This window comes from Notothenia rossii (genome assembly GCF_949606895.1).
Source record: "Notothenia rossii genome assembly, chromosome: 3".
Classification (NCBI taxonomy): Eukaryota; Metazoa; Chordata; class Actinopteri; order Perciformes; family Nototheniidae; genus Notothenia; species Notothenia rossii.
Window position 1 is genome coordinate 87,424,168 of NC_136901.1, and position 16,867 is coordinate 87,441,034.

At 39.2% G+C, this 16,867-nt stretch overlaps 1 protein-coding gene across 1 annotated transcript; it reads left to right on the forward strand.

The window, feature by feature from the left end:
* The first annotated feature begins 3,884 nt into the window (after window positions 1-3,884).
* Window positions 3,885-16,790, forward strand: qdpra (quinoid dihydropteridine reductase a). The gene is made up of 7 exons (XM_079667640.1): window positions 3,885-4,125; window positions 4,218-4,310; window positions 5,300-5,396; window positions 5,874-6,014; window positions 9,974-10,082; window positions 13,279-13,362; window positions 15,441-16,790. Exons 1-7 carry the CDS (start codon window positions 4,039-4,041, stop codon window positions 15,541-15,543), a joined length of 714 nt encoding a protein of 237 aa, XP_079523766.1. The 5' UTR covers window positions 3,885-4,038; the 3' UTR covers window positions 15,544-16,790.
* The last annotated feature ends 77 nt before the right edge of the window (window positions 16,791-16,867 follow it).

The window sequence follows — 16,867 nt, forward strand, 5'->3', positions numbered from 1 at the left end:
GGTTTGCCGTGGATTGAAGCCCTATTCGCGGACTGTTCGCAAGGCTGACGTCATTTCAATAATTGGGAGTTTCATCAAAAAAATGTAACCAGAAGAACGAAATAAATGATTTACTCCGTAACATTTTTCATATTGGAATAAACTTCAGTGTTTTTATGTTTTATTCCTACAGAATAGATGGTGAAAGGATTAGATATGTTTTGTCAGTATAGTACTATTTTATAAAACATTCTCTGTTGTTTAAATGTCTGATACTTGTTAACAACAAATACAAAATATGTAACAAATGACAAGTAATGATATCACATATATGATATAGTCAGACACTGTGTTATTTCATATCAAGCCTAACGAATAATTTGTTCAAAACTGTCTTTGCTCACTTGAATTGCTCCTTAGAATGTAATTTTCCTGTGGTTTTCTATGCAACACGTTTTTGTATTGTAATGCCACTCGTATTTTATTTATTTGTGTACTGTAAGGTGACATTGAATGTTTTGAAAGGTGCCCTCAAATAAAATGTATTATTGTTATTGTGTCTGTGCCTCTCTCCCACTGTTGATGTTCTTTTTTTATTTGACAAGGTTAATCCTGGTGTCAATAGGGAAGATCTGCACGGTTTCTCTACAGCCCATGTTCACCAGAACAGGTGGTGCTGCCTGGTTTGGCACCCCCACTCTAACTTTGTCAAGGGTGGTCATACTCCCACCAAAATCACACTGGTGTTTTCTGTCCCCCTCTAGTTTGTATAAACAAAAGCATTTTACTCTGGGCTCAGCAGGTGAAAAACTAAAGAGGGGCTTCCACATGTGGCAGACCAGGTTTTGGTGCTGCCCGATTTGGAACCCCCACTATAACTTTGTCCACGATACTCACACTGTCACCAAAATCCCACCAGTGTTGGTTGTTTCCATCTTATCTGAGAAGGTTTTCCATCTCCAGCAGAGCAGATTTTCTTAATTATCCATTAGCCAAAAACCAACCAAGGTTTTCACCTGAATCTCCTCCTCGAGCACCATTGTGTTATTTTTAACCAAATATCTCGCAGAGGGGCGTTGGGAGTGGCTTCTTATTTTTCATCTAAAGTAACAGACAGAATCAGCACTTTTGGAACAGGGCTGAAACAGAGGGGATTATGGGATGCTGCAATGAGCTGTTTGGTATTTCGAGCCAAACACTTCACAGACATGTTTGTATATATCTGAGACCTATAATATATTGATGAAAAACAGTACAATAGGGCAGTGTTTTTCAAAGTGGGGGCCCCGACCCTCCGGGGGGCCGCCAGGGGGCACCAGGGGGGTCACGCAAAGTTTGAGGGAAAGGGGAATATTTTTTTTAGATGTTATTAATAACTGCATATCTATTAATCTATGTGTCCTTTAATGCCAATCTTTTAATATTTTGTATTTATAAAACATTTTTTAAATCACACGACCGCCCTTCAAGCCAATCAGAATCGAGCTGCCGCTACTGAGAGTGAAACTGAGTATCGGCTCAGCTTTTGGAGCAAGTGAGAGCTAATGAATATTTCGCTCTGCAGCTGGATGAGAGCACGGATGTAGCAAATATTGTTGTTTATATATATGAATATAAATATGTTTATTGTTAATATTACTGTTGAATATTATATATAATATTATTAAGGCATAAGTAGCTTTCAAAAATGCTAAAAATATATGTTAATTGTTCATATTACTGTGCAAAATTATCTAATATTATAAAGACAGAAATCACTTTAAAAATGCTTAAAAAATATGTTTACTGCTGATATTACTGTTTAATATTGTGTTAAGAATGTTTATAACAGAAGACACAATCAATGTAATGAATGACAAACAAAAGATAAATACAAAAAATGTTTAGAAGAATAACTGATTATTAATTATTAATACAAATATCTATTAAGAAAATGTATTAATTTGTATGACTAATTTGTCATATTCTCCATCATAATGTACTCATCATTTTTTTTTTAAATTGCAACAGGGGGGTCCCCGCTATAGGATAATGCTATATGGGGTCCTTGGCATGGCAAAGTTTGGGAACCCCTGTTGAAGGGGTCCCGTGTATTAATTAATCTATAGAGAACTATTGCCGGACTGTTATTGTCTTTCAGCTCTTTTCAGACTGAAACTAAGCTCCCGTCCTTGTCCCAGGTGCTGAAGACAGCCGTTAAACATTTAAAAAAGTTAGTGACTAGCTGGGGGAACATCAGCATTTTGCCGTAGAAGTAGTTTATTTCTATTAACAATTTTCTAAAAAATGAATGCACATAAAAAAAAAGTGCGTTGTTAAGCTTACCCTTACATATTGTAAAGTAAAGAAGAAGAAGTGTGAGGAATGGATCCACAGTAGGCCTAATGCCTCCCTGGTTTCCCTGTTTTCCCTGTTAGTTAGTGATGTTACGTATTGCGCCGAGGCTTCGGAGCGTGTGTCGAGTAATCCCCGAAGCTTTTCGTGAAGCATGTATCGAGGCTTGTATCGTTTTGGGCCAGTGACGTCGTCGATGACAAACGAAGCCTCGCTGCCTGTCGATACCAAGTGACTGCTTCAGGAAGCGATTCAGATCGGTTGAACCGTTGAACCATGGTTGTATAATAAGAACGATATTACCCCTCCTGTACCCGGGTCCGCTGGTGACACGATAGAATCAAAAGAGCTCAGAACCTCACTTATATAGAGGTCGGAACATGTCATAAGTATAAATAAGTAAGCATAAATAAATGTAGGAATAAAAACATGACTGAATAAATACAGGAATAAATATGTTACAGTGTTTTCAGGGAAATTTAGCGTGTGTGCTGTGGCTCAGCTGGAAAGCAGTTGACTCACGACCGCAGAGTCACTGGTTCAACGACTCGTCAATACGTATTTTTTGTTGTTTATAAAAGCTACCGCTAAATGAGATAATGTAGTTAATAAATGTATTCTTTGATATGGTTTAGCCTTTCTCTGGCTACAACATGGCTAAGTTTATGAATATTAGTAAGGAATACAAATCCCTCTTTGCAATGTTTACCAGCCTCCTTAGGCTTTTCAATCACAATAAACTGGAATAAAAACAATATTGTTAACATGAACATATGATTTAATGTTCGTTGTTTAAAGTTATTCTAAAGCTTTACTCATTGGGAACTCGGTATGAGATAGATAGAGCACTGTTGAGATGTCCAATCTCTGCCTGTTTTACACACTTTGACCAACAGGGGGTTTGTGTTCAAATGTGTGTGTGTGTGTGTGCGTGTGTGTGTGTGTGTGTGTGTGTGTGTGTGTGTGTGTGTGTGTGTGTATGTGTGTGTGTGTGTGTGTGTGTGCGCGTGCGTGCGTGTGTGTGTGCGTGCGTGCGTGCGTGCGTGCGTGTGTGTGTGTGTGTGTGTGTGTGTGTGTGTGTGTGTGTGTGTGTGTGTGTGTGTGTGTGTGTGTGTGTGTGTGTGTGTGTGTGTCTGTCTGTCTGTCTGTCCGGCTGAGCCTGGCTGACCTACTTTTGGATTCCCGCCTCTACACCTCTCCAGCTGCTGCTCATTTCACTGATTGCCACTAGGCCCACTACTCACCTGCACCTGTATAAAACCCCGGTCATCACCTCCAGTCTTCGCCAGTTCGTCAGATATCCACGTGTGGAAGAAGTATGTAGAATCCTGTTTGTGTCCTCCCTGCATCACCACGAAACTTTATTCAGATACTTTCACATATGTTGCCCAAATACTGCACTGAATGCAATTTGGATATTGCACTTGTCCATGGACCATGTTACTATTTCGAAAAAAAAATGTTTATAAAATGTACATGAGTTGGCGTGGTTCTCATTGCAATGGTAGCATTTCCGAGCGCCTATGAAAGCATCATTAGCTCCACCCAGCGCCGTATTGCTGGCTCCACCAACCTGTTGCAGAAGAAACGCCCCCCTCCTCCCTCTCTCTCTCTCTCTCTCTCCCTCCCTCTCTCTGCCTGTATTTCAACTGCAGCTTAGCCTCAGCTCTCACTCAGCTTTCTGCAAACACACAGCATTAACTCTGACATTAACTGACCCTAAACATGGCTGCTGCTAACCGGGTGATCGTTTATGGAGGAAGAGGAGCGCTGGGCTCAAAGTGTGTGCTGCATTTTAAATCAAAAGGATGGGTGAGTGATAGCACGCATATCCTAGCTTAGCTGCTAACACACTGTAAAAATGATAAGCTAAGTGTGTTTCTATGTTTTTTATGAATGCATAGTGGGTTACTTCCATCGATATGGTTGCAAACGAGGAGGCAAACGACAACGTGATTGTGAAGTCGAGTGAATCTTTCAACGAGCAGGCAGGACAGGTGAGTTTTATAATGATATAACAATATTTGTTTTTGTTTAATGTTAAACTGATGGGCTAAGATGTAGTAGTAGACATGTTACAACCTGCAGCTAAAGTCTAACGGTTGTTATGCATGTTGTAGCTTATAAATATGTTTTAATTGCTTTTTTCTGTATTCAGTTTCACTGTGTATGCCAATGCTGCGTTCAGATCAAACCGAAAAAACAAGTAGGAAATGTGAATGTTATAATTTTGTTGTGTTTCTCACCGACTTCGATAGCTTTGCTGCTCTGTTTAATGCTACTGAAGCATTAATCCAAGCATTTCGTTTTAAGATATACTTTTTAATTGAATACAACTTGAACTATTTAATGTATTTGCAGCGGTTTGACAGGAGTAGTCCATACATCTTTTTTCTATGCTTTTTATCTGGTTAATGCTGTTCTGATACTGTTCACGCCAACACAAATATAGAATACAAAATAAAATGATTAACACATTGTATTGATACATTATGAAGTGAATAATATAGTGGCAAATTTTACTTCTTTGTTTTTAAATAATGTCTATCATTTATATCTCTCTTAAAACAAGGACAACAGAGAGAAAAACTATTTCAGTCAAAATGAAGGATCGGTCACATTGACATCCAGCACAATTGTTTCCTCTATACTTTAAAGTTTCCCTTAATTACTGATTAGTTCTGTCTACGTCAGATCCTTGTACATTATTGCAGGAATAATTTTGCCAGGTTACATGAATTTTGTAAATTAGTTTGCATATCTCATGTAGTTTTCTTTGCCACGAGACCTTTTTTTAATGGATTGTATTCCATTTATTTATTAATGTGTTGCTGATTTTGTTTGTTGTTCTGAATACAGTGTACAATGTGTATTCAATATTTCCAGCTGGTGTATGAGCTGAGAGGTACTGGTTGTCTTTTAAATGCCATTCACTCCTTGCTCCATAAATAAGCAATTCTTGGTTATCTCTCGTTTTGTCCGATAGGTGACGGCAGATGTGGCACAGTTGCTAGGGGAACTGAAAGTGGACGCCATCTTGTGTGTGGCCGGAGGCTGGGCGGGAGGAAGCTGTAGCTCCAAAGGTCAGAGTTTAACCTTTGTGTTTGCTGTAAAATTAGTCATCAGCCAAGTTTGTAATAACTTTACAAATGTAATACATGCATATCAACGGTAGAAACATATATGTAGAATACTTGATATATAGAAAAGTGAGACTACACTATAATAGACCAACCCACTAAAAAAATATATTACCAAAGGATACTATTTGCATCAGCCAATGAGATATAACGTGTTCATATGCGCCTTTTAGGTGCTGGTATTCAGATTGTGTTACTGATGGACAGAACCAGTAACAGACTATACATCTTATTTTTTACTGACAGACATGAAAGTGTTATTGATCTTTTTAGGTAACTCTCATATTTCACAGCGTTTACCCAAAGTTGAACTAGATAAGATAATACATATGGAACTAGTGTGTTGGAAGAACTATAAGATGCCAGCTAATTAATATGAGGCTGTGCTTTTTAATGTTTTTTTTCCCACCCATCTTATAGATTTATACAAAAACACTGATCTGATGTGGAAACAGAGTGTGTGGACCTCCACTATCTCCAGCCACCTTGCCACTCTGCACCTCAAACCGAGTGGACTATTGACTTTGTCCGGGGCTAAAGCAGCCATGTCAGGCACTGGAGGTAACACACACACACACACACACACACACACACACACACACACACACACACACACACACACACACACACACACACACACACACACACACACACACACACACACACACACACACATTAGTTGTTTACCTTTCTCATCATGATGACCTGGTTTGGCCACGGGTCACGTCAGGGTTTGCAGACAGACTTTGATGTATTGGAGACTACATTGTGCGTATAGCTTTTTTGTCCAACCTGCCAATTCAAATAATGGAGGTAATAAGAAAGCACCGCAGGGCTTTGACTGGGGAATTGACATACTGATCAGAGACACGGGGGTTCTCGCACAGAGCTGACAACAGTGTGAGGAAAATGTGTCGATAAAATAGATCCGAGAAGCAAAACAGGAGGTAAAAGGTAGAAAAGCTTATGGGCTCTTTCGTTTCTCCATCAGCCATCCTGTGCTCTGTTTGTGTCCTTGAGCAATTGACTCAACCCTGACCTACTCTACAACAGCAGGTGAATAATTAAAATGTAACTCATTAGGGTTTATTAAAACAGCTAAGGTCTGTCTTAGCTGTCTGAGATAGGCAGCAGCACAGTTACGGCCCGTCCACACAGCAGCGTTAAAAAAATCTTCCAACGCTTCTGCCCATTGACTTTGAATGGGGTGACGTCACTTTGCCTCGCTTTTCGCCAAACTGCATTGTGGGGAAGCAAAGCGAAGATTTCCAGGATTTCCAGGATTCAAAAGTTGAGCAATGTTCAACTTTTGAAGCTGAGCTGGAAGCGTCAGCCAATCAAATCCTGTTTATGCAAATCTGACAGTACAAGCGCTAGCCAATCAAACCGCGTGCAAGCTGGGATTTTATATCCAGTTTACTTCGTTTAAACATTGCTATTGCTTTGTATGTCGGGGGCGGGAGATTGGTTGTTGGTCGCGTTGCTCGCAAAAAATCCCCAAGCTTTCAGACACGCCCACCTCCAAGATTTTCAAGATTTTTTTAACGCTGCTGTGTGGACGGGCCGTTAGAGACAACAAATTGAATACACAAACAGAAAACATATTATAGTTACTATCAGAACATCATCATACAAAGCATCTATACAGACAGAGCTGCCTGATTCTTGGTCATTAAAAAGCACTTAAGAGAGACCAGCTTCATGAGTTTCAGCTCATTTTGCAGCTGGTTCTAAAACAAATTTGAGAAGCATAACTAAACACCATTTTCGGAGCTCAATGTGGACTTTTAGGACGGTTAGCAAAAAAAAGGCCTTAAAGCGGATTTTTCCACAGCTACAGTGTCACATTACATAACGTTGCAACCATGCAAGAAATCTTCACAGATGTGTCGTGGGAGATCATGATGAAGACCCAAGATTGAAGATGGGTTTGAACGGATAAAAAGGAGGGTACCAGAATGAGGTCATCGCTCATTAACTTGTGACTTTTAATTCAATCACAAAGAAAGGATGAAGTACCTCTCAATAGTGATTTTTAGTTTCTTTTTTTTTACCCATAAAGATTTGGGGAAAATATGAAAGTGTCTGGCGAGGAAAGCAGTAAAGCTCTACTGTATGTTGTTAATGTAGTTATTGGCTCGTTAATTATAGGTCAAGATGTGTAGATATAAGCATCAAACGAGCTGCTTTTTTGAACCAAATTATTGCACAAAGGTATGTTTAAAACAGACAAATTGACAATGAACCCAAATCTGTTTAAATATAAAAGTGAACGGCTACAGAACATTCACAGAAACCCTATCTTCCCACTTTTTGGATGGTGTGTTAGGGAATTTTGATTTTAAGCAGTTAACCATGGTTAATGCGACACCAGCCGCCCTCATGTCAGCCTCTGTGGCATCCAGACGGCTTTGGTTTGGTGCCATGTGATGTCCAGTCCCCCCCTGTGTCCACGCTAACCATGTGATGGGCCGAGATCCAACTCCACAGCAAAGCCCCGGCTCAGCAGACAGCACAAAGAAGGCACATAAAGTCATTTACTGCTGGCTTATGGAGGGAATGACTCAGCAGTTTTAGCTCCACACACACACACACACACACACACACACACACACACACACACACACACACACACACACACACACACACACACACACACACACACACACACACACACACACACACACACACACACAAAAGTTTGTTTATTGCACTAATGCAGTTTTGGGGTTCCTGATTTATATTGTTCTGTATTATTTACTATGTGTAGGAACGTGACTTTTTTAGGGATTGTGAAAATTATCTAATTTCCCCAAATCCAAATGAATATCAATAAATATCAAGAGCCAGATGTCAACAAATATAACAAACACTGTTAAGAGGTTCATCTTCCTTTCTTTGCTTTGATAAAAAAAAGAGAAAAGCTCAAAATAATAACTAAATTACTTTGAAGTTTGTTGTTAAAAATGGTTTTTCAATGAATTAAAACCAGGTAAATTATGGAAATATTAACAACAGATGTTGAAAATCACAAGCAGAGTATTACAAGTAATAAAATACAAGATTTTATGGGGATTTTATGTTTTATGTAGTGACTAAAAACAAGTTTTCTATTCTGAATCAATCATTAATTTATATTTGTAACTCTAAACATACTAAACATGCCCAGAAATATTTGCCAAACCTCGTGAAGGGCTTTTTAAAAATAATCCTAACCTTTTCATTTAGGATTTAAAACAGAAGTTGAGCCCTAGACGCCAACGGGTCTTTTCCGTGATCTCCATGTGACTTTTTTTACCCCTAATCTCCAATCTGATTATCCTCTAAATTTGAAAATGATAGACTTCAGTGTTTGTTTTTGCTATGTTTGTAAAATGTAATTTCCTTAAATGTTTTATTTGAGGGACTGCGGATGGAAATTAGCTCAAAGCTAAATCTGGCACTGTTACGCTCATTACTGTGCATTGTCCCTGCCAAATAAAAATGGATGCACAGAAACCATAGTGTTTTAATTCTTGCACATAGTAAATGAAGATTTGCCTAACATTTTTTCGGTAGTACAGGATTTTCAATCGCCTTGGATATAAAGAAACCTCTGTTTTGACTGTAGTGTCAATCTAGGACACTCAAATATAATTTGTAATGCATTGGCTGAAGTCCTTTGTAAAGCCTCTCAGATTCTAGCTTCATCTGATCTTATTTCCCATTTCATCTTCAAACCTATGCAAGTTGACATATAGTTGAATAACGTTTTTACTGAGTAGATTGTGTGGCGCCACTTGTTTTAATTCAGTCACAAACTATTTCCTAGGTAGATATTGGTTCTAACTAAATATTTACTCCCACAGGTTACACAAGAACTAAGATAACGTTTGAAGTTCGACAATGGATGCTCACTAGTTCATCAACGTGACTTGTCACATACAAGAGGCTTAAAGCTGGGCCTTGAAAATCCTAGCTGTGTTGATTTCAAAGTCCTACAACTCTATCTCATGCCTTCTTTTTGTAAAGCCAAAGCTTGTATTAAAATCCATGTCACCACCCCTTGTTCCCATTGGTCAGATCTGTGTAAGCCTGTCATAAGATTGGTTTAGTCGGTGGGCGGGGGCTTAGCATTCTTCAGAAAGCTTGTTAGATGTTTGGGGGAAAAGCACTTATTGTTTCCAGATGCTGAAACAGAAAACATTTGTTTTAACTTCATCCTAGATCTGTGCAGAAACATGGAGTTCAAAAACAGATTAACTTTAGAGAAGAGAACAAGCTGTTTTATTTATCATGAAATTGAATTGTTTGCATCCTGCATATCCGAGCCTTTTATAAAACTGAAACAACCCTGGTTCAGTTTGAAAAATATCAAGATGTTTCTTTCATGGATTCTACACTTTTCTATCCACTTGACCTCCTGCTAATAAATCAATGTCATCCGCTCCTCGGCACAGTGTGTGATGCATCTGATGGTTCTTTGCAAACTGAATTTTCTTCCAGGACTCTAAAATAAATATTCTCTGTGTACCCGGCAGGCATGGTGGGCTACGGCATGGCCAAAGCTGCTGTCCACCAGCTGTGTCAGAGCCTCGCAGCGAAGAACAGTGGGATGCCTTCTGGAGCCGTTGCTGTGGCGATACTACCGTGAGTACTTCAGTGAGATGTTGTGTACACACTCGATACACTCAATACACATGTCCTGAGGGGATGAATTTAAAACATCACAGTCACAGGAAGGGGGTAATAGTCCACCAACAGGTCTTTGAGTGTCAAATACCCTCAGCCCGTGGCTCTAGAAATGGCTGTGACTTGCTATCTTTTGCAGTAGAAGTAGAATAACGTGGCGCTATTCAATAACTGATGCCCTTCACTTTTAATAAAAAAAGTGTCTCTGAAGAGCCGTGAGTCACAGTATTATAAGATACGGCTGCCCCATGTCTGTTACCTTAGAAACAGTTCAAAACCGTAACTAAAGCTGATGGTCCATTATGACTTTTCAACTTTTTTAACCAGCCACAATACTGGTAACAGCTGTAGTTGTCTACAGTAAACAGATTTTGCTACTTTAAACGGCCCCTATTCTGCTTTTTGGGGTTTTCCTTTCCTGTAGTGTGTTAAATGTGTATTTGTGCATGTTAATGGTCTGCAAAGGCTAAAATCCCAAAGTTCCCTCCAGAAGGAGTTTCTCTGTCCCCCTCTGCCTGAAACGCCTCCATTGACTCCTTTTTGTTTTCTGCCGTAACATAATGACATGGTGAGAAGAGGAGCTGCAGCACAGGCAGAATGAGACAAATAAATACCAAAAACACGTGTTTCTGGTAGGGCTGCACGATATTGGAAAAAACTGACATTGCGATATTTTTTTTCCCCTGCGATATATATTGCGATATGAAAAAATACAGGAATTGAAGAAAAGACAGTTTATTTTGTCCGCAAACTGTTTCTTGAACTCTAATGCTATACAATTGGTATTTTTTTAACAATATTTAACCGGATGAAGGATTTTAGTCACTGCTGGATCTTAAGTTATCAGATGAGCTAGCTCGCTTATCCTGCTGTGATCTGATCAACAATGGTTGTGGTTTGCTGTTCATGCAAAGCCTGCATGTCACTCACTCAAGTACCCCTGACACGAGGGCCGCGCGAGTTTTCCTTTTGTAGCAAGCAGCAAAAGAATTGTAACATGACGTTTTTGAGTTAATTTGCCTACTTAATATCGCACGTCCTAAAAAAAGAAAAGAAAGAAAATTGCACGTCCTACACGATAACGCGATTATCGTCACAATATATCATGCAACCCTAGTTTCTGTATCTTAATCCTCTGCATGAAGCACTGCACTATGTCACTGCTTGTTGGATGTTATTGGGGTTCATTTTACTGTCATTGTCAGCCATTGAGTCCATATCCAGCAGCACAATTGTATTCTTCTTCTTTCGTGTGACGTCAGAGGTCCAACTCGGTGTTGTGTAGCCATGCATCGAAGAGGCTGGCTTCCGAGGGTGGTCTATATAAAGGGCAGGTGGTTTTTATATGTTCGGCAGTCTGTTCAGGGTCACCGCACTCGCATGCAGCACTGTCTGCCAGGCCACAATTGTATTAAAGATATACAGGTCTGAGTTACTGTTGATTAGGGCTGCTCAATTAATCATATTTTAATTGCCATTACGATTATGGCTTGCAACGATTGCGAAAACAACTTACCGGTAATCGAAATAAAGCGATTATTTTTTTCTTATTATTTTTTTGTTCTGGTTTTTCAGTTGAATTATTCTTAAAGTTCACGGTAATCAACTGTTAAAAACATACTGTTCACATTTTTTTTCTCCAATACATGGATGTTTTCAAAGTCAATGAATAATCGCATTTAATAATCGCAATTACAATTATTGACCCAAATAATCACGATTATGATTTTTGCCATAATCGAGCAGCCCTTCTGTTGACACAAATATCTTATATGTTAAAGCCTCATGTTGTGCTCAGGGTAATAATGTTGCACAGTGCAGCTTTAAATTCTCTATTAGAAGCCAGCAAAAAGAGTCAGAATAAAAAAACAATGTGCCATAGAATAAATCACGACTCAGATTTCTATGTTGATGCCATGGATAAGTGCTGGGTGGAGATAAGGACTGACAGATGGAACAGGCTGCAGATCTGTTGTGATGCCCATGATCTGTTTTGGATGCGTTACGCTCAGTCTCTTTTGCATCATCGCCTCCTCTGAATTTAAAACCAGTTTTTGCAGAGTCATCGTGAGAAATGGGTTTTTTTCGGGGGGGGGGCTACACTGTTCCTGCTCTCTCTCTGGTTGTATTTTCCACCATGAGGCTACAGTGAGTCTTCCTCATCTGTCAAATCTGTTCTGCATTAGCCCCATGACTTGCATTTCTGCTACAGCCTGCATCCCCACCCCCACTCCTGCTGTAACATCATATACCAACACTGCATGGCATTTGTTCAGTGGAAAAACAAGTCATTATATTTACAGCTGCACCAAATACTCATTGACGGAATAAAACGGCTTATATATCTTGTTAATTGATAATAGTTGGGCAAAAATGGCAGAAAATGCTTTTTTCAGGCTCTCAAATAAGGAGACTTCCTTCATTTGTTTTATATCATATTTAAGTGAGTACTTTTGGACCTTTGTCTCACAAAAGACTCAAAGTCACAATTTCTTGACATTAGAGACCAATCAGTTAATCGGCCTCAGTCTTTCTACAATAATATTCTGCTTTATTAAAGCTATGTTCTTGTTATTATTTAAATGGATCTACGAAGCATATGCACATTGTAATTCCCTCAGAAACACTACAGAACACCTAGGTCAGGATGTTTTGTTGATCATAAGCTGTTGAACAGGGACGCTGCATGTTAATATCAGAATAGTTCTTCTAAAGGTGAAAAGAAAAGCGCGCAGTGTGGAATTGCTAAGTGATATTGAAGTCATGAATATGATAATCAAACAGAAACACGATGCCGTGTGTGTGTGTGTGTGTGTGTGTGTGTGTGTGTGTGTGTGTGTGTGTGTGTGTGTGTGTGTGTGTGTGTGTGTGTGTGTGTGTGTGTGTGTGTGTGTGTGTGTGTGTGTGTGTGTGTGTGTGTGTGTGTGTGTGTGTGTGTGTGTGTGTGTGTGTGTGTGTGTGTGTGTGTGTGTGTGTGTGTGTGTGTGTGTGTGTGTGTGTGTGTGTGTGTGTGTGTGTGTGTGTGTGTGTGTGTGTGTGTGTGTGTGTGTGTGTGTGTGTGTGTGTGTGTGTGTGTGTGCGCGCGCGCGCGCGCGTGCTCTCTTCTCTCTCACTGCCGTCACTCCCCTGATTGTCATCTGCCTTAATTTGACAGGGTTACCTTGGATACGCCGATGAACAGGAAGTTCATGCCTGACGCAGATTTCAGCTCCTGGACGACGCTGGAGTACATCGCAGAGTGAGTGAGCGGATAATAAGTCATAGTGTGATATACAGGCTGCAGAGAGCAGCTGTGACATGCTTGTATGGATGCTTTCATCAATACAAATCTATATCATGTTATTTATTTTTGCTATAGGGTCGTTTTTAAAAGTGGTTCTTGTCTAGATGGCTGTATTTGGTTTTAAGTCATAATGGAAATACATCATTAAATGCAGATATCAGTGCTTTCCTTAGATTCTTGAATTGAAGATAGGTCCACACTCCAATGACATTACATTATCAATCTCGTGTTTTCTTTGTTATTTACAGTACATCACTTGTCTTGAAAAAATTATAATCACCATTTATTTCTAGTTAAGTTGTTACGGAAGAGGATATTATTTTTCGAATATTCTGCCAAACAATTTCTGAATTAATCTGTTTTCTGTAAAATATCAGTTGTGATAAAAATTAGAATTTTAAACAGTTAATATACCATTACAGTAATCCAACCTTCCTGTAGTAAAGTAGGTGTTCTGTATGCTTGGTGTAAATATTCCTGGGTTCTGGATGGTTACTCACATATTCATGTCAAATGTAATATTCAAAAAGAGAAGGAGAGAGAATCAAAATGTGACATTTCTCCGCTAGATGTCTGGCAGTGCAGAATGATTGATGTCTGTGTGTTTCTGTTTGTGTTCCCTGCCGGCTCATGACTGTAGCTCATCAATTTTTCTGTCTTTGTTTGTATTATTTATGACATTTATTCTCTTACTTAAACTAGCCAAACACATCTACATCAAACATGTAATCCTAGTCTACACCATGAACCATTTAACTGACAATACAGATGTCGACACTAATGCAAACTACAAATAATATGCAACATGCGATTTTATATTTCTGTATTTATCCATCTATTCCAAAACAAGGGAGAGAGGATTGGATATACATGTATTTATTTCACTTTTGTTACATTTGAAAACAACTAGAACATTGACTTAATTGAAATACCATTTTAGGTCATTAAAGTCATGAAAACGTTTTTGAACCCCCTGAATAAACCCTGGCTGCTTTAAGACAGAAGTTGGTGTTAAGGCTTCGTGTCGGGGAGATTAGACGGGATTTGATCTAGTTTGATAATCCCCGAGGAAACAGATGAGGGTCTGAGGACAGGAATAGAAACGGCTGCTGACAGGAAATTAAGGGACATAGTGCTTCATTGTCCATTTCCTCCCCTAAAATACAAATAAATGCCAATCTTCATTCATAAAACCTGAAGATGTTTATATCTACAGTAGTATACATTATTGCTTTGGAAACACACTCTATTGTATGTTATTGAATTATATTCTATTTTACTTTCCTTTAAAATAAAATCTCTTTTGAGCAATACCTGGCCAAGATTGCAAACAAATACACCATTTGTCCCTAACCGCTCGTTAAAAAATAAGAAAAGGGACAACTTATTTATGATATCAAATTTAAGAACAACAATTGCACTTTATGGTTACAGTTTTATCAGAGGTCTGGTAGAGTTGAGCAAGGTAAAACACAAGTACATACATACTGTAAGTATTTAAATATTCTTTATACACTTTTTATTTGTTTAATATAATGGTTAGGAGTTGTGATAATGTTAGGAAAATATCACTCGTCACTGGCTTGAGCTTCAATATTCAGGAAACATGTATTTATGATCCTCCCCAGAATGGAAGTAGTCATCACATACAGAGCATCAACTAGTCCCTGAACAGTGTCCTTCACATGCTGATATCCAAGAGAGGGAGTTACACAGTCACAAGGTGGAGGGATATGAAGCAGTATTCAATGTTTACTTCAGATTAGCTCCACGTCAGAAATGAGCATGCTTGTCATACGTCTAACTCCTTAGAGGCTGAATCATCATGTTAATCGTTGTCACACAGCTATCATATGCCTAAAACAGTGTCCCCTGATGCTCTTCTCATACATCCTGTTGCGTACACAGCTACAGTTGGGCCTTTGTTATCATGTGCTACTCTGACATTGGAAGAGTACAGAGAATATACTTTTTTAAATGATACCCAGCTCTATTGCTCACTAATAATGTTTCCCTTCTCGGTTTTCCTCCAGAATGTTCTTCAGCTGGGCCACAGGAGTGGACCGTCCGGCTTCAGGCAGCCTGATGCAGCTGACCACCTCCGGGGGGGAGACACAGGCCGTGGCAGCGCAGTGAAGACAGAGAGGAGACGTGATGGGGGAGAGAGAGGAGAGAGAGAGAGACAGATGAGAGATGTGTAGAGAGAGAGGAGATGAGGAAGGGGGTGTGGAGGTGAAAAAGAGAGATGGTGACAGAGAGAGACTGGGTAAAATAAGGAGGTGGAGAAGAGACGGCTAGATGGGTTTGTTTGGGAGGGGTGAGGAGGAGGAGGGGGAGGGGGAGGAGGAGGGCTTTTTATTTTAAAAGCAGCATCAGAGCGCCATCTAGCTGTAAACCCTAACAATGAACTCCAGTGTTATATTTCCAGTAATGGTATGGACGCTCTCTCTCTCCACTCTTTCACAACAAATATGGGAAATGAGCCAAAGGATTCTTTCACAGATCAGGGAAGTGTGTTAAATGAAAGATATTTCATTTAAAACGTGTGTCTAGCTCTTTTTTTGGTCAAGACTGTGTGGCAGAATTCACCGATTTAGACTAGGTTTATTGGTTAAGCACCCTTATAATTCTGTCATTGCAGTGTTATTACAATAAGGATAATGGAAAACACGAAAGGCCAATATGGCTTTACGTTGCGTACACAGCGTCACTTCACACACACATTGTCGTTGATGTGGAAGTGTTTCAGTGTGAGTGCAAAAAACATTACTCTTGCCATTTGTACCACCTGCAAGAAAACCCTTAAAAACAAGGTACAGTATTTACATCAACAAGGTCCTGTCACTTTGATTCCATTTAGGAGAAATTGTAAGCTTTTTAATAGCATTTTTTTATGTTTTAAACATTTATTTTGTATCGTTTGCCAAAGAAAAGTTATGTTATGCTTTCAATAATTGAAAGAAAATCTGCATTTTAAATTATTTGAGTTTGCCAATAAAACTGCAATCTGTACATCTCTAAGAAAAATGCTAAAATGAATAAGCTGTCTCCAAAATGTAAATCAGCATTCATTCATACCTTCATTAGCTGCAGTCATTTCCTTTACCATCTGTGAAACCCAACACATGACGGGGTCAGTGAGATCTGTAGAGCTTTTAGTTTGGCGTCTGTGTTTCCTCCCTGAACGTCCTCAAAGAAACCTTGAAGAAAGCCGCTGTCTTCTTCTCTCGGACAATTCTATTTTAAGTGGAGTGGCCTTGTTTCAAGTCAAAGTGTCCTTGGTGTCCACGGTGTGAAAATAAGGTGCTCTGTTCCTGTTTTTCTAAGTTGTGTATGTTAACTGTGTCAAACTCTCAATAAAAAGAGTCGGAATACAATGAAAAGCTTGAGGTTCAAAGTTCATTCTCCATTTTTGAAACAGCAGTCAACGAAATAATCTCACTTCTAGGTCCATTTAGAA

Bases quoted from the DNA above. Each gene is read 5' to 3' on its own strand.
- qdpra (XM_079667640.1), top strand. From the start codon at position 4,039: ATGGCTGCTGCTAACCGGGTGATCGTTTATGGAGGAAGAGGAGCGCTG. The intron at 5,397-5,873 runs GTCAGAGTTTAA...CCCATCTTATAG, and splicing joins AGGAAGCTGTAGCTCCAAAG to ATTTATACAAAAACACTGAT. The intron at 10,083-13,278 runs GTGAGTACTTCA...TTAATTTGACAG, and splicing joins GTTGCTGTGGCGATACTACC to GGTTACCTTGGATACGCCGA.